General features: G+C 54.3%; 1 protein-coding gene across 1 annotated transcript in view; it reads right to left on the bottom strand.

Moving 5' to 3' along the window:
- Positions 1–15,667: 15,667 nt before the first annotated feature.
- Positions 15,668–25,803, bottom strand: part of SCARF2 (scavenger receptor class F member 2) — a 19,541-nt gene continuing 9,405 nt past the window's right edge. The window contains 18 exon segments of the mRNA XM_017882537.1: positions 15,668–15,730; positions 15,732–15,770; positions 15,772–15,824; positions 15,827–15,869; positions 15,871–15,928; positions 15,930–16,071; positions 16,454–16,599; positions 16,810–17,077; positions 18,217–18,369; positions 19,947–20,062; positions 20,257–20,374; positions 20,451–20,554; positions 21,151–21,206; positions 21,209–21,266; positions 21,402–21,638; positions 21,748–22,267; positions 22,474–22,575; positions 22,658–22,716. Coding sequence (XP_017738026.1) covers positions 15,668–15,730; positions 15,732–15,770; positions 15,772–15,824; positions 15,827–15,869; positions 15,871–15,928; positions 15,930–16,071; positions 16,454–16,599; positions 16,810–17,077; positions 18,217–18,369; positions 19,947–20,062; positions 20,257–20,374; positions 20,451–20,554; positions 21,151–21,206; positions 21,209–21,266; positions 21,402–21,638; positions 21,748–22,267; positions 22,474–22,575; positions 22,658–22,716 — 2,335 coding nt within the window.

Below are 25,803 nucleotides of genomic sequence, written 5' to 3'. Positions count from 1 at the left end.
AAAAAAAAAAAAAAAAAAAAAAAAAAAAATCAAGATGAAGAAAAAATCTTGAAAGAAGCCAAGGAGGAAAAGGCAAAGATAAGACTTGCATTAGACTTTTCACAGAAACTATCAAAACAAAAGAGTGGAGTGAAATATTTACAGTTTTGAGAGAAAAAACCCACCGACCTAGAATTCTGAACCCTGTGAGATTATCCTTCAAAAAGTAGCAATAAATATGTTCTCAGACAAATAAAAATTGAAGAAATTTGTTGTCAGTAGACCAGCCCTGCAAGAAATGTTAAAAGAAGTTCTTCAGAGAAATAATATAATATTTAATAAAATACATGTATGTTATATTTATATATGTATATATGTATATATACGTGTTTAATAAAATACATATAACAAGTTATATATATTTATATATGTTATATATATTTAAGCTATACTATAAAAGAAAATATAGATCAGAAATTCAAATCTACATGAAGAATGGAAGCACAGGAGAGAAAAAATAAGTGTAGCTAAAATTTAAAATTTATATTTTCTTATTCTTAATTGATCTATACAATAAGGCTTAATATACAACCTTATTTTGAACCATATTGTTCAAAATAATAATAGCAACAATGTTTTCAACCATTACAGCTATGTATAAGTGAAATGCAGCAATGATTCAAGGGATAGGAGGGAGAAATTAGAACTGTTTTATTATAAGATACTTGTACTTCTCATGAAGTGGAAAAAAGACGTATCTGACAGTCTGATACAGGACTGTTATCTTAAAAAGAACTTTTTTTTTTTGAGACGGAGTCTCACTCTGTCGCCCAGGCTGGAATGCAGAGGCATGATCTCGGCTCACTGCAACCTCTACCTCCTGGGTTCACGCCATTCTCCTGCCTCAGCCTCCCAAGTAGCTGGGACTACAGGCGCCTGCCACCACGCCAGAATAATTTTTTTGTGTTTTTAGTAGAGACAGGGTTTCACCGTGTTAGCCAGGATGGTCTTGATCTCTTGACCTCGTGATCTGCCTGCCTCGGCCTCCCAAAGTGCTGGGATTACAGGTGTGAGCCACCATGCCCGGCCAAAAAGGAGTCTTAAAACTCAACAATAAGAACATGAATGGCTGGGCACAGTGGCTCATGCCTGTAATCCCAACATTTTGGGAGGCCAAGGTGGATGGATCACCTGAGGTTAGGAGTTCAAGACCATGGTGAAACCCCGTCTCTACTAAAAATACAAAAATTAATCAGGTGTGGTGGCACGCGCCTGTATTCCCAGCTACTTGGGAGGCTTAGGCAGGAGAATTGCCTGCACCCGGGAGGCAGAGGTTCCATCGAGCCAAGATCGTGCCATTGCACTCCAACCTGGGTGACAAGAATGAAACTTTATCTCAAAAAAAAAACCAAAAAGGCCTGGTGCAGTGGCTCACACTTGTAATCCCAGTACTTTGGGAGGCTGAGGCAGGTAGATCACGAGGTCAGGAGATCGAGACCATCCTGGCTAACACGGTGAAACCTCGTCTCTACTAAAAATACAAAAAGTTAGCCAGGCATGGTGGCACACGCCTGTAATCCCAGCTACTCAGAAGGCTGAGGCAGAAGAATCGCTTGAACCCGGGAGGCAGAGGTTGCAGTGAGCCGAGATCGAGCCACTGCACTCCAGCCTGGGTGACAGAGTGAGACTCTGTCTCAAAAAAGAAAAGAAAAGAAAAGAAAAGAAAAGAAAAGAGAAAAGAGAGGGAGGGAGGGAGGGAGGAAATGAACAACCTGACTTAAAAGTGGACAAAATATCTGAACAGATACCTCACCAAAAAAGATAAATAGATATAAACATATGGAAAAAATGCTTCACATTTTATGTCATTTAGGGAATTAGAAATTAAAACAATGAGATTCCACAACACGCATATTAGGACGGCCAAAATTCAAAACGTTGACAACAGCACTCATTGCCAATGGGATTATAAAGTGGTGCAGCCACTTTGGAAGACAGTTTGGCAGTTTCTTATAAAACTAAGCATACTCTTACCATGTGACCCAGCAATCACACTCCCTGGTATTTAGTCAAACGAGTTGGAAACTTATGTCCACACAAAAACCTGCACGTGGATGCTTATAGCACCTTTATTCATAACTGCTGAAACTTGGAAGTTCACAAACCAAGTTGTTGAACTGAACTCTGGTATATCCAGACAATGGAATATTATTCAATGCTGAAAAGAAATGAGCTATCAACCCATGAAAAGACATGGGGAAACCTTTAGTGCATATTATAATACTAAGTGGAAGAATCAAATACGAAAAGCCTACATACTGGCCCGGTGCGGTGGCTCACACCTGTAATCCCAGCACTTTGGGAGGCTGAGGCAGGCGGATCACGAGGTCAAGAGATAGAGACCATCTGGCCCACATGGTGAAACCCTGTCTCTACTAAAAAAAAAAAATACAAAATACAAAATTTGGCTGGGCATGGTAGTCCTCTGCCCACCCCCACAGCATACTTGGGCATGACCTCCAGCCTTTTGTTGCCACCCAGGTTCATGTGCATTCTGCTGGCGCAGTAAATCAACCACTATGACACGGTTTTGCAAAAGAGAAAAGATTTATTCGCAAGGGCACTGAGCGGGGAGGTGGGACAACAGCTCTCAAATCCAAGTCCCCCGAAGATAAGTAACAGCTTCGTTCTGTGCGAGCATGGCTGGAGTTCATGGCATTTCACAGGACACGTGTACAGAAAAGGGTAGCATTAGCATGAGCTGAAGGCAGAGTTTTTGGCCCTCCAATGTCAAAAGGCCACGTTTTGGGCACTTGTGCAGGCCCAGTTGAAGGATTGGTGGTCTCAACCAGTTTGAACTGGACAGGAGCTGACCCAAGTTCCTGAAAAACAACCGAAGAAGCTGTGACCATGGTGGCTTACGCATGTTATCTATACAGCAGCCAGGGAAGGTTACGTTTCAGCATTCAGCGGCAAGGCTTTCAGCTACGGTGGCGCTTAAGCTTCACAGAAAAAAGAGAGAGAAAAAAAATTAAAAACCAAGTGACCCAAAAGCAAAAACCCAAAAGCCCCCTCCTGCCGCAGACAGACCCTTTACTACCGATGCCAATCCTTAAAGCGATCTGTCGCGGTTTAGTGCACCACTGCACTCCAGGCTGGGCAACAGGGTGAGACCACGTCAAAAAGGAAAGGAAAGGATAGGAAAGGGGAAGAGAAGGGGAAGGGGAGGAGGGAGGGAAAGAAAGGAAGAAAATAAAAGAAAGAAAAAAGAAAAGAAAAGAAAATGCACAGTGAGCTAGATTTGGCCTGGAGGCTGTAGCTTGCCAACTCCTATTCTGGATTCATGGATTAGAGTTTAAGGAAGAGATAGAGAAATCCGGCAGAAGAACTGGAGTGAGGCCCAACCCCGTGGTGTTCTAGGAGAAAGGCTCTTGACACAGGCATCTGGCAGTTATTTTTCAGGGGAGAACCTACAAATTATAAGGCTGTACAGTTCCCCTTACTACTCAAGTGATTACACTTTTGTTTTATTTTTTTTAGAGACAGGATCTCCCTCTCTCACCCAGGCTGGAGTGTGGTGCCGCAGTCACAGCTCACTGCAGCCTCGAACTTGTGGGCTCAAGTGATCCTGCCTCGGTTTTCCTGAGTAGTGGGACTACAGACACACTCCACCATGCCTGGGTAATCGCTTTTAGTTTTTGTAGAGATGGGGTCTCCTTGTGTTGCCCAGACTGGTCTTGAACTCCTCGCCTTAAGTAATCCTGCCACCTTGGCCTCCCAAAGTGCTGGGATTACAGGTGTGAACCACCATGCCCGGCCTCGTGTGACTACTCCTACAGAGGCCCTCGATGGCCTGGAATGATTGATTCCAGGACTCTGTCTTCTCATCCCAAAGGACCAAACCCTACTGATAAGGAAAGGGCCCCCGTTTCAGAACTCCCATGGCCACCCCCCAACGCACAGCCCTGGGATTGGTAACTTTGCAACCTGGGCTTCCCCGATAATCAGATTTACGGTAAGACCCCAAAGAGGTCCAGGCACTTCTAAAACAAGTTATACGGAGAATCCAGACCCAAGTCCTCAAGATGTGAGCCCACATCACATCCCCCAAAATGGAGCATCCGTGGGCACTCCAGCCTTGCTAGGGACACAGCATACTCCTTGACCCTCGCCACTACAGAAGACAATTGCTTTCACAAATGTCCACTGGTTCCCACACACTAAGCAAACTTTTATGACCTTAATTGACACTGTTTCCCCAAAGACTCCACTAAATGTAAGGGAGGAACTCCCTCTGTTCCCTGGGGCATAAGATTGAAGGCAAACAAGTCCGCCTCACCCTGATCACTGGTGCAATAGCTTTGCAGAATATTCCAGTGGTCTCAGTTATTTCTGCTCTTGAATTCCATCACTGGGATGGATGCTCCAATTGGAATAAAACCCACACTTTGTCCCTTACTGTTGGTCTTGGCAGACAAGACCCTGAAGACCTGCCCAAGCCATTAAAATCATTAATATGACCCAAAATACATTAAAACAGGGACTTCAAAGATTGAGAGAAGGGGTGACTATCCCCTCTGTTTCTCCATTTAACAGCCTGATTTGACGTGTTCTTCCAATGGAAAAGAACAAATGGCATCTCACGGTGGATGTTGAAACCTTAACCCAGGGGGCCGTGGAGGCCCCAGCCCCAGCAGGCTGAAAGGATGGAGCCCATTCAGTCTTTTGCTGTCCAATATTTTGCTATTTTTGCTTCCTTGCAGTGTTCCACAGCACCTAATTCAACAGCCTCTCAGCCTCTACTCCCATTCTATTTATTGTGGTAAAATATATGACAAAATTTACCAATTTAACCTTTTTCTTTTTCTTTTTTTTTTTGAGACATGATCTCACTCTCTCACCCAGGCTGGAGTACAGTGGTGCCCTCGCAGATCACCTCAGCCTCAACCTCCTGGGCTCAAGGGATCCTCCCACCTCGGCCTCCTGAGTAATTAGGATTACAGGCTTAAGCCACAGTGCCCGGCCTATTTTAATAATTTTTTAAATTTTAATTTTATTTATTTTTTAAAATTTTACTTTAAGTTCTGAGATTCATGTGCAGAACGTGCAGGTTTCTTACACAGGTATACACATGCCACAGTGGTTTGCTGCACTTGTCAACCTGTCATCTAGGTTTTGGGCCCTGCATGCCTTAGGCACTTCTCCTTATGCTGTCCCTCCCCTTGCCCCCCACCCCTAGCCAGGCCCTGGTGTGTGATCTTCCCCTCCCTGTGTGCATGTGTTCTCTTGTTCAGCTCCCACGTATGAGAACATGCGGTGTTTGTTTTTCTGTTCCTGTGTTAGTTTGCTGAAAATGATGACTTCCAGCTTCATCCATGTCCCTGCAAAAGGCATGAGCTCATTCTTTTTTATGGCTGCTTAGTATTCCATGGTGTATATATGCCACATTTTCTTTATCCAGTCTATCATTGATGGACATTTGGGTTGGTTCCAAGTCTCTGCTATTGTAAATAGTGCTGCAATCAATATACATGTGCATGTGTCTTTATAGTAGAACGATTTATAATGCTTTGGGTATATACCCAGTAATGGGACTGCTGGGTCAAATGGTATTTCTGGTTCTAGATCCTTGAGGAATTGCCACAATGTCTTCCACAATGGCTGAACTAATTTACACTCCCACCAACAGTGTCAGTGTTCCTATTTCTCCACAGCCTCACCAGCATGTTGTTTTCTGACTTTTTAATAATCGCCATTCTGTTTTTGTTTTGTTTTGTTTTTTGTTTTTGAGACGGAGTCTCGCTCCGTCACTCAGGCTGGAGTGCAGTGGCGCAATCTCGGCTCACTGCAAGCTCTGCCTCCCAGGTTCACGCCATTCTCCTGCCTCAGCCTCCTGAGTAGCTGGGACTACAAGCGCCTGCCACATGCCTGGCTAATTTTTTGTATTTTTAGTAGAGACAGGGTTTCACCGTGTTAACCAGGATGGTCTCGATCTTCTGAGCTCATGATCCACCCACCTCGGCCTCCCAAAGTGCTGGGATTACAGGCATGAGCCACCGCACCCAGCCCCTAATAATCGCCATTCTAACTGGCGTGAGATGGTATCTCATTGTAGTTTTGATCTGCATTTCTCTAACGACCAGTGATGATGAGCTTTTTTTCATATGTTTGTTGGCCACATAAATGTCTTCTTTTGAGAAGTGTCTGTTCGTATCCTTTGCCCACTTTTTGATGGGGTTGTTTTTTTCTTGTAGATTTGTTTAAGTTCCTCGTAGATTCTGGATATGAGCCCTTTGTCAGATGGGTAGCTTGCAAAAGTTTTCTCCCATTCTGTAGGTTGCCTGTTCACTCTGAGGATAGTTTTGTTTGCTGTGCAGAAGCTCTTTAGTTTGATTAGATTCCATGTGTCAATTTTGGCTTTTGTTGCCATTGCTTTTGGCGTTTTGTCATGAAGTCTTTGCCCATGCCGATGTCCTGAATGGTGTTACCTAAGTTTTCTTCTAGGGTTTTTATGGTTTTTGGGTTTTACATTTAAGTCTTTAATCTATTTTGAGTTAATTTTTGTATAAGGTATAAGAAAGGGGTCCAGTTTCTGTTTTCTGCATGTGGCTAGCCAGTTTTCCCAGCAGCATTATTAAATAAGGAATCCTTTTTCCATTTCTTATTTTTGTCAGGTTTGTCAAAGATCAGATGATTGTAGATGTGTGATGTTATTTCTGAGACTCCTGTTCTGTTCCATTGGTCTATATATCTGTTTAAAAATATGGAATGCTTTGGTCGGGCGTGGTGGCTCACATCTGTAATCTCATCACTTTGGGAGGTCGAGGTAGGCGGATCACGAGGTCAGGAGATCGAGACCACCGTGAAACCCCATCTCTACTAAAAATACAAAAAATTAGCCGGGTTTGGTGGCAGGCGCCTGTAGTCCCAGCTACTCGGGAGGCTGAGGCAGGAGAATGGCGTGAACCCGGGTGGCGGAGCTTGCAGTGAGCCGAGATCGCGCCACTGCACTCCAACCTGGGCAACAGAGCGAGACGCTGTCTCAAAAAATAAAATAAAATAAAATAAAATAAAATAAAATAAAATAAAAATATGGAACACTTCACAAATTCACGTGTCATCCTTGGGCGGGGGCCATGCGAATCTTCTATCGTTCTGATTTTAGTATATGTGTTGCCGAAGCGAGCACTAATTTAATCATTTTTCAGTGTACAGTTTAGTGACATTCACAGCCATCTATTTCTAGAATCTTTTCATCATCCGAAACTGAAACTCTGCACCCATTAAACACTAATTCCCACCCCTCCCAGCCCCTGGTAACCACAGTTCCACCTTCTGTTTCTACAAATTTTTTTTTTCTTTTTTCTTTTTTCTTTTTTTGAGATGTAGTCCAGCTCTGTCACCCAGGCTGGAGTGCAGTGGCGCGATCTCAGCTCACTGCAACCTCTGCCTCCCAGGTTCAAGTGATTCTCCTGCCTCAGCCTCCCGAGTAGCTGGGACTACAGGCGCCCACCACCACGCCCTGCTAAATTTTTGTTGTTGTTGTTGTTCATTTGTTTTCTTTCTTTCTTTTTTTTGAGACGGAGTCTTGCTCTGTCACCCAGGCTGGAGTGCAGTGGCGCGATCTCGGCTCACTGCAAGCTCCACCTCCTGGGTTTATGCCATTCTCCTGCCTCAGCCTCCCGAGTAGCTGAGACTACAGGTGCCCGCCACCTCGCCTGGCTAGTTTTTTGTATTTTAGTAGAGACAGGGTTTCACCGTGTTAGCCAGGATGGTCTCGATCTCCTGACCTCATGATCCGCCTGCCTCAGCCTCCCAAAGTGCTGGTATTACAGGCTTGAGCCATCGCGCCCGGCCTGTTCATTTGTTTTCTTTGAGATAAAGTTTTGCTAGCCACCCAGGCTGGAGTGCAGTGCCAAGGCAGCGGCGCAGTCTCGGTTCACTGCAACCTCTGTCTCACGGGTCCAAGTGATTCTCCTCTCTCAGCCTCACAAGTAGCTGGGATTACAGGCACGCACGACCACGTCCAGCTAATTTTTGTATCTTTAGTAAATTTTGTATTTTTCGTACTTTTGTATTTTTAGTAGCATGTTGGCCAAGCTGGTCTCGAACTCCTGACCTCAGGAGTGATCCACTCGCCTTAGCCTCCCAAAGTCCTGGGATAACAGACGTTAGTCACCAGGCCCTGCCTCTCTCTACAAATTTGACTCCTCTAGATACTTCACATATATGGAACTGCACAGTATTTGTCGCTGACTTCTGGCTTTCCTCACCTGGCTATGCCTACTTTGGGGGATAATCTGGGCCTGGGACACCAAATCCCTGTAGCAGGCCCCACTGGGCTGCACAATCAGAACTGCGCGGAAGTTCCCCCAGACTCTTACCCACACTTGTTTAAGCTCTTCAAAGATGCTACTGGCCGGGCGTGGTGGCTCGTGCCTGTAATCCCAGCATTTTGGTGGGCGGAGGTGGTCAGATCACTTGAAGTCAGGAGTTCAAGACTAGCCTGGCCAACATGGTGAAACTCCATCTCTACTAAAAATACAAAAATTAATCGGGCGTGGTGGCGTGCGCCAGTAATCCCAGCTACTCAGGAGATTCGCTTGATTCCGGGAGGCAGAGGTTGCGGTAAGCCACTCCAGCCTGGGCGATAGGGTGATACTCCGTCTCAAAACAAACAAAAAAAAGTGGTACCGGCCCGGTGAGGTGGCTCACACCTGTAATCTCAGCACTTTGGGAGGCTGAGATGGGAGGATGTGTTGGGCCGGTGGGGATGGAGGCTGCAGTGAGCGGTTGTTGAGTGACTGCGTCCAGCCTGGGCCACGGAGTGAGGCCGTGTCTCAAAAAGAAAAAAAAAAAAGCAGCAGTTACCCATCAAGCCACCAGATGGCAGCACGATTCCATGTCCCCTTCGCCGCCGGCTGACTGGTGCCGAATGCAGTCCGGCATCGGTATGGCGGCCTCTGCCACCAGGCCGCCTAGGGAAGAGCGAGGCAGCCCCGGTGGAAAACGGAGAGCGTCGGTAGTGGCATCGCGCCTAGGAATAGCCTCTGCACTCCAGCCAGGTCGACCTGCCGAGACTTCGCCTCTAAAACCAGCAAATACGAGGAGGCTGAGGGACGAGGATCGCTGGAGCCCGGGAGGTGGAGGTTGCAGTGAGTAGCTGGGATTACAGGCAGGCGCCACCACGCCCGGGTAATTTTTGTATTATTAGTAGAGACGGGGTTTCACCATGTTGGCCAGGCTGGTCTTGAACTCGCAGCCTCAAGTGATCCACCCTCCTTGGCCTCCCAAAGTGCTGGGATTACAGGCTTGAGCCACTGCGCCCGGCCAAATAAGTAATTTAAACAACTTGTTTTTTATTTCAGAAAAAAATAAACTCATAAGGGAGGCCCCCCTGACACACACACAGGAAGCAGCAGTGTAAATGGAATGCCACTGCTGAGGCTCTCCAATGAGTGTCACGTGTGCACATTTTGCCCCTCACAATGCATGTCAGACTATTAATAGGAAGCGCCATTGGAATACCTCCTGTGGGGTGTATGCAGCAGGCAGCTTTGGAATCACTGTATCCCCAGTGTGATAGCAGGGCAATGGCTTCTTCACTAGCACTGTCCAACCACAGTCCTGTGGTTCTAGGACTCCCTAACAGATGTCTCGAAGTCCATTATTGGGTGAAGGTCACTGCAAACTCAGGGAGGTCCAGGAGCTCACCCCAACCAGCTTCTTTACCAGGTGAGTGACCTCAGCCCTGCAGCTGGACTCATCCAGACGATGACCTCACCCAAAGATGGATGACCCCTGACCACTGTCCACACAACTGAGCTGGCCCCAGGTCGACTCCTCCACATCCTGCTTCCTACTGTAACCCTGTCAAAGGCCTTCCTCCCACCTTCCCACTCCTCCTCTTCCTCCCTGACAGCCCAACCAGGACAGATTCACTAGCTGGTTTTCAACTCTTTCAGGCTACCCTCCTAACCCTAGCCCTGACCTCTGCCCTCCTAACCCCAGCCCTGACCCCACCGCCTCTCAGGAGGCTTTGCCAATCATCTGCATGTTAGCTCCACCCAAGGAACAGGCCTATTTTCTTTTTTATTTTTTTTGAAGCGGAGTCTCCCTGCCCAGGCTGGAGTGCAGTGGCGCAATCTCGGCTCACTGCAAGCTCCGCCTCCTGGGTTCATGCCATTCTCCTGCCTCAGCCTCCTGAGTAACTGGGACTACAGGTGCCAGCCACCATGCTCAGCTAATTTTTTTTTTTTTTTTTTTTTTGTATTTTTAGCAGAGACAGAGTTTCACTGTGTTAGCCAGGATGGTCTCGATCTCCTGACCTTGTGATCCACCCGTCTTGGCCTCCCAAAGTGCTGGGATTACAGGCATGAGCCACCGCGCCCAGCTACAGGCCTATTTTCAAGCATACTAACTGTTGGGTGTGTCGCTTACCTGTGCATATGACAGCCAATCCAACCCACCTAAATGAAGCCTTTATGACAGCACAACTCCATCCATGTATGTGGCTGACCACATCTCCAAACCATCTTCCCACTGGGGACAAATTCTTGGATTTTTTAGAGACAGGTTCTCACTCTGTTGCCCAGGCTGGAGTACAGTGGTGTGCCTCAAACTCCTGGGATCAAGGGATCCTCCCACCTCAACCTCCGGAGTAGCTCGGACTGCAGGTGCACACCACCACCATGCGTGGCTAAATTTTTTATTTATTTATTTATTTTTTAGAGATGGGGGTTGCTGTGTTGTCCAGGCTGGTTTTGAACTCCTATCCTCAAGTGATCCTCCCTCCTCTGCCTCCCGAAGCACTGGGATTATAGGTGTGAGCCACCAATCTCAGCCAAAATTTTTAACTAAACTCAACTAAACAAATGAACAAACAGAAAAGACTCTCAAACCACACACTGTCCTCTCTCACCCAACAGAGACAACATGTCTATAAACCACCAATCTGTTTAAAGAGATTACCAAATGGTCAGACCATGAAACTGAAAGAATCAAAATAAAATTGTCACTATGCTACCAACGGACAAAAGCTGGGAGCACACGACCAGGGGTCACACTCACTGAAGGTCCCCCACCCTGATTGCCAGTCAGGGGTGGCTTGTGGGTCTCAGAGAGGGCTCACCACCTGGTTGCAGTCATTGGGGACGGAAAGGTAAGTCCAACCGGTGCCACACCAAGGCACAATGACTGTTGCGGGAATGTACCAGACATTTAAGGAGATGACTTTATTCAGGCTACTGCTATGGGAAGAAAGTTCACTGATGAGGAAGGAGCGGCCCGATAAATAAGAGACTCATGCTGAAGGCTGGAGGCGGGGTCTTGGAATGGACAAGAGCAAAGTGCTTCTTCTGGGCTTACTGTTTCTCAGAACACAAAGGAAGGGGTAATTTCTCAGCAAGCACCATTTCCCTGGAGCCCAGGGCTGAGATGAATTTCAGTACTGCCAGCAGCCTCTGTGTTCTGGTGTGTGGAGGAGTTTGCATGTTCCCAGTGTGTGTTCCCATTGTGTCTTGGTGTTTCTGTGTGCCTGGTGGCATGTTTGTGTGTGTATTTGCAGGGTGAAAGACCACAGATACGAGCCAAACTCCTGTGCTCAAGTGCGCCTCCTGCCTTGGCTTTCCAGAGTGTGGGGATGACAGGCGTGAGCCACCACGCCAGGCCTCATGATCTGTTTCTAGCGCAGTGAGTGCATTTTAGGGTGGGTGCCCGCCTCCATGCCTAGTAGGGGGTGGATGCTGTGTATACCGTCTGTCCGTAAGATGGGTACACTTCTGTGTGTCGGCTGACGTGTGTGTCTTAGTATTTAGTCGGCTCTGGCAGCACATGTGCGTGTTGCAGGTTGTGTAAGTTGCTGTTTCTACGTGTCTGGCGGAAGGTGTCTGTGGTTGCAAAGTGAGGGTCTCTTGGAGTTTCTGTGTGTCAGAGGGTGTGTGTGTGTGTGTGTGTGTTTTGCAGGATGAGGTGTGTTCTGTGAGTGTGGTGTGGTGGGTGCAGGGTGCATGTCTGTGTCTACATTTTCGTTTTTTTTTTTTTTTTTTTGAGACGGAGTCTCAGTCTGTCGCCCAGGCTAGAGCACAGTGATGCGATCTCCACTCACTGAAAACTCTGCCTCCTGGATTCAAGCAATTCTCCCACCTCAGCTTCCCAAGTAGCTGAGATTCCAGGTGCGTGCCACCACGCCCAGCTAATTTTTTGCGTTTTTAGTAGAGACAGGGTCTCACCATGTTGGCCAGGCTGGTCTCAAACTCCTGACCTCAAGTAATCTGCCTGCCTCAGACTCCCAAAGTACTGGGATGACAGGCATGAGCCACTGCGCCCGGCCTGTCTGCATTTCTGTCTGGTGGTGAGCTATGTGCTGCAGGTGGTGTGTTGGCAAGTGTGTTTAATGTATTTCTGTCATGTTTCTGTGTATCTGGTGGAAGATGTATGTGTGCAGGATGAGTGTGTATTTTGTATGATATATACATGCTTCTGACTTTGGTGAAGTGTGTATGTTGCAGGGTTGTCTCTCTCGTGGTTTCTTTGTGGCGTATGGTGTGTGTGCTGCAATGAGTCTCTGTCTCAGTGTTTCTGTGTCTGGTGATACATGTTCTATGTTGCAGAATGAGTCTTTTTTTCCATTTTTATGTGTGTGTTGTGGGGTAAGTGTCCTCCATAGTAGTGTGGGCTGGCTGTGTGTGTGTTGCAGCACGTCTATCTCTGTGGGCGGTGGATTGTATGTGTGTGTTGGAGAGTGAGTGTTTCGGTCTAGTGGAGTATCGTGTGCGTGTGTTGGCAGGTGAGTGGCTGTGTTCCTCTGGGCCCAGTGCTGTGTGGGTGTGTGTTGCAGTGTGTGTGCTGTCTCTGTGTTTCTGGGGTTCTGCTGGCTTTGTGTGTGCATGTCTACATTTCGGGCTGTGTGTCTGTGTTGGTGTTTCTGAGTCTAGAGGAGCGTGCGTGTGGCGCAGGGTTAGTGTCTGCAGGCCTCTGTGTGCCGTGGGCCGCGTCTGCTTGAAACCAGGCTGGGCCTGGTCCCCACATTCCTCCCACTCCTTTGTGCTCTGTGCTACAAAAAATATTTGCGTTTTCCACGACTCATAATTTTTCCTCCTCAATCGCTACCAGATGTGGGTCTTGTGGTCCCCATCCCCATGGCAACGGAGGTTCCAGCAGCCGCGGTTCCCTTTTGTGGCGCCTGCCCTGGGAGCTGGCACTGCTGTGAGCCCCGAGGGGGTGGGGAGAAGCTGGTGGTGGGAGGCAGGAGGCTGGAGGGGTCCCAGCAGCTCCCTTCCCAGCAGCCACTGGGACCCTCCTGGGGGCAGGGGATGGCTGATGGTGGGTAGAGAGGGGTCCCCTGTTTTGTGAGGCACCCACAGGTAGAGTCTTCGACACCTAGGGGGGTTCCCAGGGAAAGGCAAGGAGAGGTCCCCAGAAAGGCCTGGTCACTGGGACATCCCTGTTCTCTCCAAATCGTGCTGGTCCAGGCTGGGGGAGGAGGAATAGCAAGAGCTGAGGGCTTGGGGGTTCAGGGAACAGTGGTGTGGCATCTTGATGGTTCTGGGGGGTGGGCACCGCCTAGGCAAGAATGTGGTCTGAGCCCCTGCACTGCCCACCCCTCATCCACACACAGGCACTGCCCTGCCCACGCCGAGCCCGGCTGGGCATCTGTCTTCTTGGCCTCAACCCCAGCAGCCCGCATGGCGCTGTGCCCAAACAGAGCAGAGGCTTTCCAGCCACAGGGCTATGGCTGGGAGGGTGCCCAGCTGGCTCCAGGGAAGCAGTGTGGCCCAGAGGCAGGGATCCCACATTCCACGTGCTACCTGACTGTGTCCTGCCAGCTGCTCTGGACGGCCGACCCAGGGCAGGACGCAGCCTCTGCTCAGATGGCTGAGCCCTCTGAGATGGGTGACCAAAGTTGACCTCAGTGGGGCATCTGGCCAGAGGATGAGAGTGTGGCCAGGACAAGAGCCCCAAGTTGCCAGCATGAGACCCATGAGCGCTGTGCGGCGGCTGCAGGGTGATTGGAAGATCCTGGCAGCAGGGCAAGACTTTGAGCTGGGCATCAAACCATGAGATGCAGGGGAACAGGAAGAGACCAGGAGGCAGGAGGAGACTGAACAGGCAGGATCTGGGGGAACTTAGTGTGGGGACAGCAGGGAGCCATGGAAGGTGATGGGTCTGGCGGCTTAGGAGGGTCCTTAGGCGGCCTGCCCGGGTGAGGATGAACCCCGCCAGGGTAGGCGAGCGCGGTCAGGAAGCAGGGAGGGCCTTGGGACACAGATGGTCCAACACACAGACGGCCAGGCAGCAAGGGTCTGCTTGGGGGCGGGGGATCCTGCGCGGGGCGCTCCTCCGTCCCCTCAACCTCCCAGCAGCAGCGGGGCTGGCAGCAGGAGAGTTTCCGGCTGAGGACAAGGAGCCCGTTGGGCAGACAGCAGGGCTCTGTGCAGCAGGAGAGCAGGCTTGTTTGTCCTGGAGGGAGGCCCCCGGGCTGGAGTCGGCGCCCGCGGCCCCTGGCCTCAGCCTCTGCACCCCTCCGCAAGGCCTGCTACCAACAGCTCTGAGGCCCCAAGGTTTAACAGCAGCGGCCAGGGGAAATGCCCAGATCCGAGCAGGCCCATCGCCTGTCCCTTTCAAGTCAGGGACTCTGCTGTCTGCCCCACCCAGCCTTTCCTCCCCGTTGACCAGTCCAGGAATGGGACGCAATAACTTGATAAACAAACGAGGCTGTGGGCTTGACGCAACCCACTTTCCACCATAGGTCCCGGGAGACCCACGCCTGGGGCTCCAGGGATCCCCCGCTGAGATAAGGGGTAGGGGAGAGTGGCAGAACAGGTGGTCACATAAAGTTTACTTCTGGGGGGCATCTTTGCCGCAGCCTGCAAACAGGAAGGATCAGAGCACGAGGGGAAAGGCATTTTATTAAGAAAGCTTGGCCAAGCCCCTGCCGGGAGGAGCCCATCTGGGCACCGGCCGGGGTGGGAAGCAGCCCTGCTGGTGGGGCCCTATAAATACATCATCCTCAGGCCACTAGAGCGCCCCTGGGGTCCGCGGCGTGTAGGGGCATGGGAGGCCATCCAAAACCAGCTGACAGCTGAGGGCTTAGGGTTTCCGGTTGCCCAGGGAAGGGAAGGGGTGGGACGGACTAAGCCCCTGAGTGAGCGGAGACCAGCCCTCTCCCCAGGCTGGGTCAACAGATGCCCGGGAGCCCCAGCCAGTGGAAGTAGCCCGGGCTCTGTGGTAAGCCCCAAAGGAGGGAGCCTCAGCCAGAGGCACCGGCCCTAGCCGGGGAGATGGCAGCCTGGGAGAAGTGCTTCTGCCTCACCACCAATGAGAAGGTTAGCCGCAACCAATTTCAACTCGTGGTAAGAGGCGGTCTTTAGGCGGAACCCTCCCCATCTTGTCCAATGAGACGGCAGCCTGGTCGGTACGCTCCATACTTTGGCCAATGGGGAGGGAGTGGCCCGCTAAGCGCCTGTCAGGCCCTCGACCAACAGGATGGGCCCTTCCCGCCGAGCACACTGCTCAATCCAGGGAGCCGCTGCAGGACTGAGGCCAATGAGACGCCTCCCGCTAGCCACGCGGTGCTTCGGCCAAGTAGAGGCCGCCCGTGCCAGGGGGGGGGGGGGTGCGTGGGAGGCGTAGGGTGGGCAGGCGGCGCTGCGAGCTGAGGACGCGCGCGCAGAGGAGCCACAGCCTACTACAGGGTGGGGCGCCCAGCCCGCCCAGACTCGACCCCCGCCTCCCTGCTCTTCTTGCGCGGAAGGCTTCTGGATGGGGGTCTTCTTCCGAGGCGTCTCGGGCGGCGGGCACGTCGGTCGCCGCCTTCTCAGGCCCCGGGGTTTCTGTTGCTGGGGCGATGCGGCGGGCGAGGCTGGCGGCACCGAGCGCTTGCTTTTCTGGTGGGGGCGCCGGCTTCTACCTGGGGCCTGCGCGCCCAAGGTCCCCCTCGGCGCGGCCGGCTGCGAGTCCTTGCGCGCAGCTCCGCGGCCAACATGGAGGCATGCCTCGGCGCGCTTCGCGGGGGACCGCCGGCGTCCGTGGCTCCAAGAGGCCTCGGCGCGCGCCCGCCGCGCTCCTGCCGCGACACAGCCTCTGAAATATCTAGCGAGCGAGATTAGCTGCGGAGGCGGCGCAGCGAGGCCATCCGCGGCGCCTGTCACATTCGGGCAGCGCCACCCGACACGTGTGGGGGATGCGTGAGGCAAGCACGAGAGTGGCCTGTTTGTATAGCCGTTGGGAGGCAGAGGGTTCGCTGCAAGTGAACCGGGTCGCGGGGGGCTGCCGAGATCGTGAGCGAGCTCCTGACCCGGCCACCTGGGGCCGACTGCGCTGGCGAGAGTGTATTATGTACACCCTGGGCCGTTACTGTTCAAAAAAAAAAAAAACACAATAATAATCATACATAGAGGCTAGACCAGCATATGGAGAGGAGAGAGAGAACAGACAGAGAAGGGAGTGCGCAGTCTGAGTGGCGAGGGAGGACCTCCTGCAAGAGAGAGCCCGGAGCGGTAGACGCAGCGTGCCGGCACGCCAGCTGCTCCGCCTGCAGATGCGGACGCTGTGGGCAGTGCCGTGCGAGTGATGCGCAGGCGAGCGAGGCTTGTTTGTAGGCGAGGAAGACGCGCTAGACTGGGGTCAGGTGGGAAATGAGGCTCCCGCGCGCTCCGCGCTATCCCCTCATACCTAGTACCATCCCAACACTTTTGGGAGGCAAGGCATGCAGATCACTGGAAGGTCAGGAGTTTGAGACCACCTGGCCAAATGGCAAAACCTCAATCTCTACTAAAATATACAAAATTAGCTGGGCGTAAGTGGCAAGGCGTCTTAGTCCCCAGCTACGTCAGGCGATGGCGAGCCAGCGACAGGCGCCCCCAATCTCCGGCCGCCGGGCCCGGGCCGGTCCGGGCTCCAGGCGTCCGGGCACGCGCGGCGTACAGAGCCCCGCCGGGCCCCTCCACGCTGGACGCCGACCGCTCGCTGTCGGAGGACGCGGGGAGGGGCATCGCCTCCTCGGTGGACGCTGGCGTGGTCAAGGGCACGGGGGACGGCGCCGGCGCCTCGACAGGAACAGTGGGGACTTCGGGGTCCCGGCTCTCCTCTGGTGCCTCTGGCAAGGGAAGAACAGGATGGTCACAGCCTTCAGTAATAGCTTTAGGGGTTCCAACCTCCAGGCGCAAACCTTCACCTTCCCTCCTCTATCCACGCCCTTGGCGCTGTGTCACCCTGGCATCCAGACGTGCCTGGCACAGAGCACCAACAGCACACGTAGTTCAGAGCCTCAGTCTGTGCGGCTGACTCTGAACTCAGGCTGTGCCAGGAGTGATGGGTGCATTCCCACGACTGAAGCCCAACCTTGGCCTGGCCTGGCAGCCCTGCCCCGACACCCCTCCAGCCTTGGGAGCCTGCGTCATCGAATTTGATGCTGGAACATCCCCACGGGGGTTCCATTATCCTTTTTAGAGATAAGGCTTCTAGCTGGGCGCGGTGGCTGACGCCTGTCATCCCAGCACTCTGGGAGGCTGAGAAGGGCGGATCACCTGAGGTCAGGAGATTGAGACCAGACTGGCCAACATGGTGAAACCCCGTCTCTACTAAAAATATGAAAATTAGCTGGGCGTGGTGGTGGGCTCCTGTAATCCCAGCTACTCGGGAGGCTGAGGCAAGAGAATTGCTTGAACCCAGCAGGCAGAGGTTGCAGTGAGTGGAGATCTCGCCTCTACACTCCAGTCTGGGTGACAGCCAGACTCCGTCTCAAAAAAAAAAAAAAAAAAAAAAAAAAAGCAACCGATAAGGCTTCTGAGGTTCTGAGTTGGTCACCTGCCCAGGACATCTGGGGGCATGGTCAAGGGAGGAGACAGGGCAGAATCCCAGCCCGGCAGGTTCGTTTCTGCTATCTGTGAACGCAAGACTGCAGGTGAAGGTTGAAGGTGTACCCACATACTCTGTGGATCCCTTCCTCCTGTCTCCTCTGCCACCCCCTACCTAAGCCGGGAAACTTCTCTCTGCCTGCTTTCTCCCAGAAGCAACCTGGGCTGTGGCCTACCCATCTCCCCATACCTGTCTCCAGCACTGAACAGCAGAGTCCAGCTCTATGGCCTCAGCTCTGTGGCTAACCCTCAGGTACCAGCACGGCCAAGCCCTTCCTCTCCATGCTGCCTGCCCCCTCCTGTGGTCCGCCCAGAACACAGCTTTTCCATGGGAACATTTTGCTGGGCTGGAGTGATGCCCAAGCAGCGCCTTACTCACCCTCATGGGGTACACAGTACACAGGGCCTTCATCAGTGGTGTCAAACGAGGAGAAGGAGGCCCGAGAGGACCAGGATGGTGAGGGCTGCTCCAGCCCTGAGGGTGGCTCCAGGAAGCTGCAGTTGAGTGTGTTATCCAGGTCGTGGTGGGCCACTGGGGAAGGATGAGGCAGAGCTGCCAGGGGTCCACTCTGCCCCAGCCAGTGCCCTCATTAGCCCCTGCTGTCACAAATGTTGATGGGGTGACCAAGACCAGCCCTACTCTCGGACTGCAGGGGGCACAGGCAACTCAACAGGTAGAGTGACACTGGACCAGGACTGGAGAATGGGTAGAGGTGAACCCAGAAAAGAAACATGAGCAAAACGTGTTAAGGTGCAAGGCAAGTGTGTGCAGCCAGGGAGCTGGAAAAGGTTGGGCTGACATGTTGGGAAAAGGCCAGAAAGGTGGGAGACGGGGCTGAAGAAGACACCTGGCTGAGACAGGCCACCAAGGCCTCCAAGCTCTGTTTTAGGCCCTGCCTTGTGGGACTCAGGGGAGCCTTGGAGCACTTCTGAGCCCAAATGCGCAGTGGCAGGGCTGCATTTTTGGTTCAGCCCGTCTCAGCAAGCTGCACCCTAGGCCTGGTCTCCAGAGATGCAGACCCCACAACAGGTGGCCCCAGAAGCTGGCTAGCCTGGCCTCCATTCCACAGAGGGATGTGGGGTCCACTCCCACACCTATGTCCCCAGATGCCATGCTGCTAGGTGGGCCAAGGGCTTTTCTTTTTTTTCTCCCTCCCTTTTCTTTTTCTTTCTTTTCCTTTTTTCTTCTTCTTTTTTTTTTTTTTAACAGAGTTTTGCTCTTGTTGCCCAGTCTGGAGTGCAATGGCACGATCTCAGCTCACTGTAACCTCTGCCTCCCAGGTTCAAGCGATTCTCTTGCCTCAGCCTCCGGAGTAGCTGGGATTACAGGCATGCACCACCACACCCGCCTAATTTTGTATTTTTAGTAGAGACAGGGTGTCTCCATGTTGGTCAGGCTGGTCTTGAACTCCCGACCTCAGGTGATCCACCCGCCTCGGCCTCCCAAAGTGCTGGGATTACAGGCGTGAACCACCGCGCCCAGCTTGGGCAAGGGGTTTTCTCTGCTGTTTCCTTCATCTCCCAAGGGTCTGAGCCCCTTCCCCTCCATCTTTAGAAATAAGTGGGAAAGAGAGGAAGAGAGGGTCCACCCAGGTGGGAGTCAGCACGGAGAGAAGCGGCACACCCCACCCCACCCCCCCATCCTGTTGGTGGGTGGGGACCAGCCTACCCACTTTCCAGGAGGATCTCTGGGTACTGCTGGGGATGTAGGCAGGAGGGCGGGTCCTCTCCTTGGGGCAGGGCACTCCCGTGCCCACGCATTCCCCCAGCAGCTCTGGCTGGGATATACAGCATTCTCCTACAGACTGGGGGAGCCTGCAGCACCCAGATGTCCACACACCCCTGATGCGATCACTCTCAGGGCCAACGCTTCTGATGCACTCCCACATCAGCCCGCGCACCTAGGACTCCTGCCTTCCTACCTGGCCTCGCCCTCAGCAGCTGCCACACCTCTTACCTTCCCTCTGGTCGCACCTCCTCGCGCCCACGCACATCAACACTCAAGGTCCCCCATTTCCTCACTGAGATCTGGGCCCCCTCACACCCATTTCCCAGCAGCTTCCTGCGTCCAGAGGTGTTCTCCCAGAGATCCCGCGCTGTCATCCTTACCTACGACTTTGGGTAGTTTCTGCCTGCGGAGTGGGATCCGGGGCAGCTTCATGCTGATGCGACTGAAGCGTCCGCATAGTCGGTGCGGCGCCTTCTTCCTCCCAAGCGACAGCTCCCTGCGGGGGCGGGGTCTGAGCGGAGGGCGGGGTCGGGGCGGGACCCAGGGGCGATTAGATCTCGGCCAGTGCGGAGCACAGAAGGGGCGGGGCCACGTCCGGGGCGGGGGCGGGGAAGAGCTGGATCTGGGTCCGGTGGCACCGAGAGGGTGCGGCCTGAACCCAGGCGAAAGCAGGGCAGTGTCTGGGCTTACCGGCGCGCAGGGTCCTTGCCGCGGCAAGCGCAGCAGCAGCCGAGCAGCGAGAGCAGCAGGCAGACGAGCAGGACGAGCAGCGCGCCCGCGCCCATCACACCCTTGCGCTGGTTGGTCTCTGTAGGGGATTATGGGGTCAGCGCGGTTTCTGGCACCCCCTGCATTCCTTAACGGGACGCCCCTCATCCACTTACCTAGGTGGCAGGCACCAGTGACCGGGTCGCACGAATCCTCGTGGCAGCTGCAGGCCTGAGCACAGTCCGCACCGTGGAGTCCGGGCGGGCACGTCACGTTACAGCTGCCAGGACATAGGGTCAAGGCAGGCTGCAGCCGCCCCCCTAGGATGCCCCCTACCCTCACCCCTCACCCGCGGCCAGGGCCCAGGGTCCAGGGTCCCAGAACCGGGCTCTCTCGAGCTCCATTCATTGTCTAGGGTTTGAAGCCCAGCCCTGCCCGTGGCACATATTGGGGTGGTGGATGTTTTGGAAACGAATGTTGCACAACCAGTTGGGGGGACCTGGGGGATAGGACCCGTGGTGGCCACGCAGCAGCGCCCACTGCTGGGGCTGACTTGGGTGGGTGGGAAGAGGGGCTGCTGAACCAGACCCTTGGCTGTAAGTGGAGGTCCATGCTCCTTCTATACCAACTCGGGGTCACCTCAAGAGCCCACTGACACTGGCTGGACTGGTCACCAGATCCTGCGCTGAACGTGGGCTTCCCGACATAAGGGCAGGAAACTGCCCTCAAAGAGCCTACTGTCACCCCCTACCTGGGGTAAGGGACCAAGGCTGAGGTGATAACCCAGCCCAGGGTGGAAAGGCCACCTCGTCGACCCCTGGGGTCTGGCTGGACCCCCCTTTGTGGCAGATACAAGCCCCCCAGCTGCATCTGCACTGGCGGCCCGGGACGCCAGGACTTGCACAGGCAGCAGCCCCCGACTGGAAGTACGCAGGTGGCCGCTGCCGCAGTCGGTGCACACGAAGGCGCCAGCCTCGCCGTAAGTGCCATTGCTCACACCTTGGTTCGCACCCGTTGGAAAGATGGGATGGAGGCGTCAGCAGAAATGGAAGCAAACGGACCACAGTGCCCTCGACAGAGGGCCTTCATGGGGGAGGCAGGGCAGGGGGCTGCGTGTCTGGGCAGACGGAAGCAGGGCTGCTCACCGGTCGCCGATCCAGCCCGCGTTGCAGCGCGTACACTTGCCAGTGACATGGTTACAGGCATGCCCGTCGCGGCACGGCGGACAGCGGTGGCTGCAGCCCTCGCCATAGAAACCGGTGGCGCAAGGCTGGTCGCACTTGGTTCCGTTCCAGCCGGGCTCACACGTCAAGCAGCGGCCCTCGGCCACCGTGCACGGCTGCTGGCCCTTACACTGGCCACACCTGGGGGAGGGGTCGGAGGCTAGGGAAGGCTGGGACCCGCCTCACCCCTGCCCCCATCGGCGGCCCGCCCTTCCACCGCCTCCCTCCCTGGCCGAGAGACCGCGCTTACCGGCGGCGACAGCCCAAGCCGTAGAAGCCGGCGGGGCACGGCTCGCGACAGTACTTGCCGCGGTAGCCCGGCTCGCAGGCACACGTGCCGTCCACAGGGTGGCAGCGGCCGCGGAAGCACTGGCAGTAGCGATCGCAGCGCGCGCCGAACGTACGCTCGCGGCACTGACAGCGGCCGCTCTGCTGCTCGCAGGGAGACGAGTTGCAGGCGCACTGGTTGTTGCAGCTGCGGCCCCACCAGCCTGCGTGGCACAGGCAGGCGCCGGTCTGTGGGTCGCAGCGCGACGTGGCGCTGCAGTAGCACGCGCTGGCGCACTGCGCGCCCCACCAGCCGGGCTCACAGCGGCACGCGCCGCTCCGCGGGTGGCACGTGCCATGCTGGCACTGGCACGCATGCTCGCAGCGCGCGCCCCAGCGCCGCGCGTGACAAGTACACTGGCCTGTCACGTCCTCGCACTGCCCGTGTGGGTGGCAGCTACACAGCTCCTTGCAGTCGGGGCCCCAGAACTGGCGCGGGCACTCTGCGGGGGAGGAGCGGAGGGGGTGGAAGGCCCCGGTGCTTGAGTAGGTGCCCCCAGCCAGCTGGAACCTGCCCGCGTCCCGCACTCCAGCCGCCACCTTTGGGGACCCGACCCGAAGACGATCCGACCCCGCCCCACCCTGGACCCCGCCCCATCTCTCCAGGATTCCGCCCCACCGACCAATACCGGCCCGACCCCACGCTCACTGGTGTCGCAGTTGGCACCGAAGTAGCCGTGGCGGCAGCGGCACTCGCCAGGCCTCACGCACACCTCGTTCTCCGAGCACGTGGAGTTGCCTTCGCACACCGCTGTGGACCAGACAGGCCAGAGCTGCTGCGCGTCCTAGCCCCGCCCCTGACCCCGCCCCAGGTACCCGGGAGGACCACTCACCAATCCCACACTCGTCCCCTTGCTGCCTCCAGCCTGCGCAGCACGTGGGCACCTGGGAGCTGCGAGCAGAGGGAGGACATCTGAGCCCAATGCCCCTTCCCCAGCCCCCATCTGCTTAGGGCTCCTCTGCAGCCTCCTCACAGACTCCCTGCCTCTGCATTTGTGCTCCTGTCCTAGTGGGGTGGTTACTGAGGTCCTGCCAGGCAATGTGTCTGGTGGTGGAGGATTGCCACAAACAGACCTGACCGCCAAGAACTTTCCAGCCCAGAACCGCCACCCCATCTCACCTAACTCCTTTGTGTCTTCCTCCCACAGCCACTAGGCCTGAGAAAAGTGGCCTTGGAGTCCCAGGAAGGACCGCAGTGAGGTAGCAGCCAGGAAGAGGACCATGGGCCTCAGGACCTGCTCAAACATGAGGGTCTAGGGCATTCCTCCAAGTGGAGGGCCCGGCCTAATGAGTGTCACGGATCCAGATGTGATATGATGTGACATGACAAGAACAGAACTAGGACTGGCTGGGCCACAGGGACACACCTAGATGCCCCAACCCTGGGGCTGAGCTCCACTGGGGAGGGGCAGCCTCTGGGCAGGGGGGTGGAGAGTGGCATGTAGACACAGTGAGGTGACCACTTGGCAGAGGGGCTTCTGGAGGGAGGTGGGGTGAGGCCCACCCAGCCACTAGGGAAGGAGCAGGCACACGGGGAGTCCTCCATGTGCAGGAGGAAGGTCAAACTGTGGCAAAAGGGCTCAGGGACCAGGGTGGAGGAAGGAGCTACTAGAGCATCTGTTTATGCCTTTGTTGTTGTTTTTGAAACAGAGTCTCGCTCTGTTGCCCAGGCTGGAGTGCAGTGGCACGATCTCAGCTAACTGCAACTTCCACCTCCCAGGTTCAAGCAATTCTCCTGCCTCAACCTCCCTAGTAGTTGGGATTACAGGCGCGTGCCACCACACATGGCTAATTTTTGTATTTTTTTACTGGAGATGGGGTTTCGCCATTTTGGCCAGGCTGGTCTTGAACTTCTGACCTCAGGTGATCTGTCTGCCTCGGCCTCCCAAAGTGCTGGTATTACAGGCATAAGCCAGCGTGCCCGGCCTGTTTATGCTGATGGTCTTCTTCTTGTTCCATTTGATTTGGCTTTATAGAGTACACAATGCTACCTCAGTAGGTCCTTTCTACCCGCAGCACTTCAGGAGAGCACAACCTCTAAAACCCTGGGTAGATGGGGTATGTGAGCACAAAGGTTTGGAGGCCCTGCCTGAGTGAAGCCGTGATGGCTAGAGAGGATTCATAGGGGATGAGCTGGGGTTAGCCCACATTCAGGGGCAGAGGAGGCTGAGAAGGAGCAACCACCAAGGCTGCAGGATCCTAGGGTCCCAGCCGACCCAGAGCTTTGCCTCAATCCTAAAGGCACGTAACAGCCATTCGCACTTTAGAGAAAAGAAGCGTGCTTCTTCACAAGCAGGCTCGGATTCAGTATCTGAATTCAGAACCAGGATGTGGTGGTGGGGGGAGTTCGGAAGGAAGCCTGAAGACCCCAGTGGGATGGGACAGACTGGCTCCTCCACACCATGCATTTAAGGGATAGTACGTGCCTGGCACGCTCCTGCCCAGGCTGCAGAAGATGCCCCAACCATTCCCCAGTTAGACAGAATTTCACCCCCTGCACAGAGCACCTAGGCCTCGAGGCCCCTCCTGAACAAGGCTTGGTTCTCCTTCAGGCCAAAGATGGGACCTGGTGAACAGGACCATAAAATCCCAAACTTTGGGGAATCGGTTCAGTGTATTTTCCACGAATAAAACTGAAAACCAGAGACAGCAATACGAAGGCCTGGCTTTTCCTGGCCCCTGCCCCCATGTCTCCACCCACCCAGCCCTGACCCAGGGAGCACCAAGGTGCCCAACTGCAGGGAGACCCAGGTCTGCTGGCCATCACCCACCCACTTGGGTCTGCTTCTGAACCGTGGTCACTGGATGGAGAGCCTCTGCAGGTGTCCCTCCTGTGAGGAGCTTTGCCAGGTAGCCTGCTAGAATTGCCCCGGAAGCACTAACCCCCTTCTGCCCTGGACATGCTGTTCTGTGGCTAGGAGCCTAATTTTAGGGCCACACTCAGCTGGGTTTGATGTCTGGGTTTGCCACTTGCTGTGTGACCTCAGGCATGGAGCTTAAGCTCTTTGAGCTTCAGGCTCCTTAGCTATATAGTAGGGCTCATGGGTTTGGTCCTACTGTAGGAAGATTAAGAGAGCCAAGATGTTTTTAGCCAGGCGTGTGGCATGTACCTGTAGTCCCAGCTACTCAGGAAGCTGAGGCAAGAGGATCACTTGAGCCCAAGGAGTTTGAGGCTGCAGTGAGCTGTGACGGCACCACTGCTCTCCAGCCTGGGCAAGAGTGAAACCCTGTCTCAAAAAGAGAGATAGAGAAAGGGGGGGGGGGGGGGGGGGGGGGGAGGGGGGGAGAGAGAGAGAGAGAGAGAGAGAGAGAGAGAGAAGAGAGAGAGAGAGAGAGAGAACCCAGACCTATGAAGTGGTTTGGCACATACTAAGCACAAAGGATCCTGAGGGCAGGCTGCAGTGCCTCTGAGTGCACTCAGTCATCCCTGGCTTAGTGGGCACCCAGGCCTAACCCCAGCAGAGCTAATACCCACCAGCAAGACAGAGTCCATTTGGGTTCACTGAGGACAAGATGCTTTCCTTCTTGGAAGGGCTGGCAGAAAAGGCCAGGTGGTGGTGGCAAGCTGACTCTCTGAAGATCTTACAAAGATGGGTGGGAAAGATGGCCTGCTGCAGGGCCACTCCCATGTTTGCTCTGTAAGACCCTGAGGAGCCAAGCCATAGGCTGGGCCCAGGCCCCTCAGCAAGCAAGACATGCTGTAGGGAGGCCCAGTGCCGTGGCTCAAGCCTGTAATCCCAGCACTTTGGGAGGCCGAGATGGGTGGATCACAAGGTCAGGAGATCGAGACCATCCTGGCTAACATGGTGAAACCCCGTCTCTACTAAAAAATACAAAAAACTAGCCGGGCGAGGTGGTGGGCGCCTGTAGTCCCAGCTACTCAGCAGGCTGAGGCAGGAGAATGGCGTAAACCCGGGAGGCAGAGCTTGCAGTGAGCTGAGATCCCGCCACTGCACTCCAGCCTGGGTGAGAGAGCGAG

This window comes from Rhinopithecus bieti, unplaced genomic scaffold (genome assembly GCF_001698545.2).
Source record: "Rhinopithecus bieti isolate Rb0 unplaced genomic scaffold, ASM169854v2 scaffold_13317, whole genome shotgun sequence".
Taxonomy (NCBI): domain Eukaryota; kingdom Metazoa; phylum Chordata; class Mammalia; order Primates; family Cercopithecidae; genus Rhinopithecus; species Rhinopithecus bieti.
This window is presented reverse-complemented; position numbering and strand designations above follow the sequence as displayed.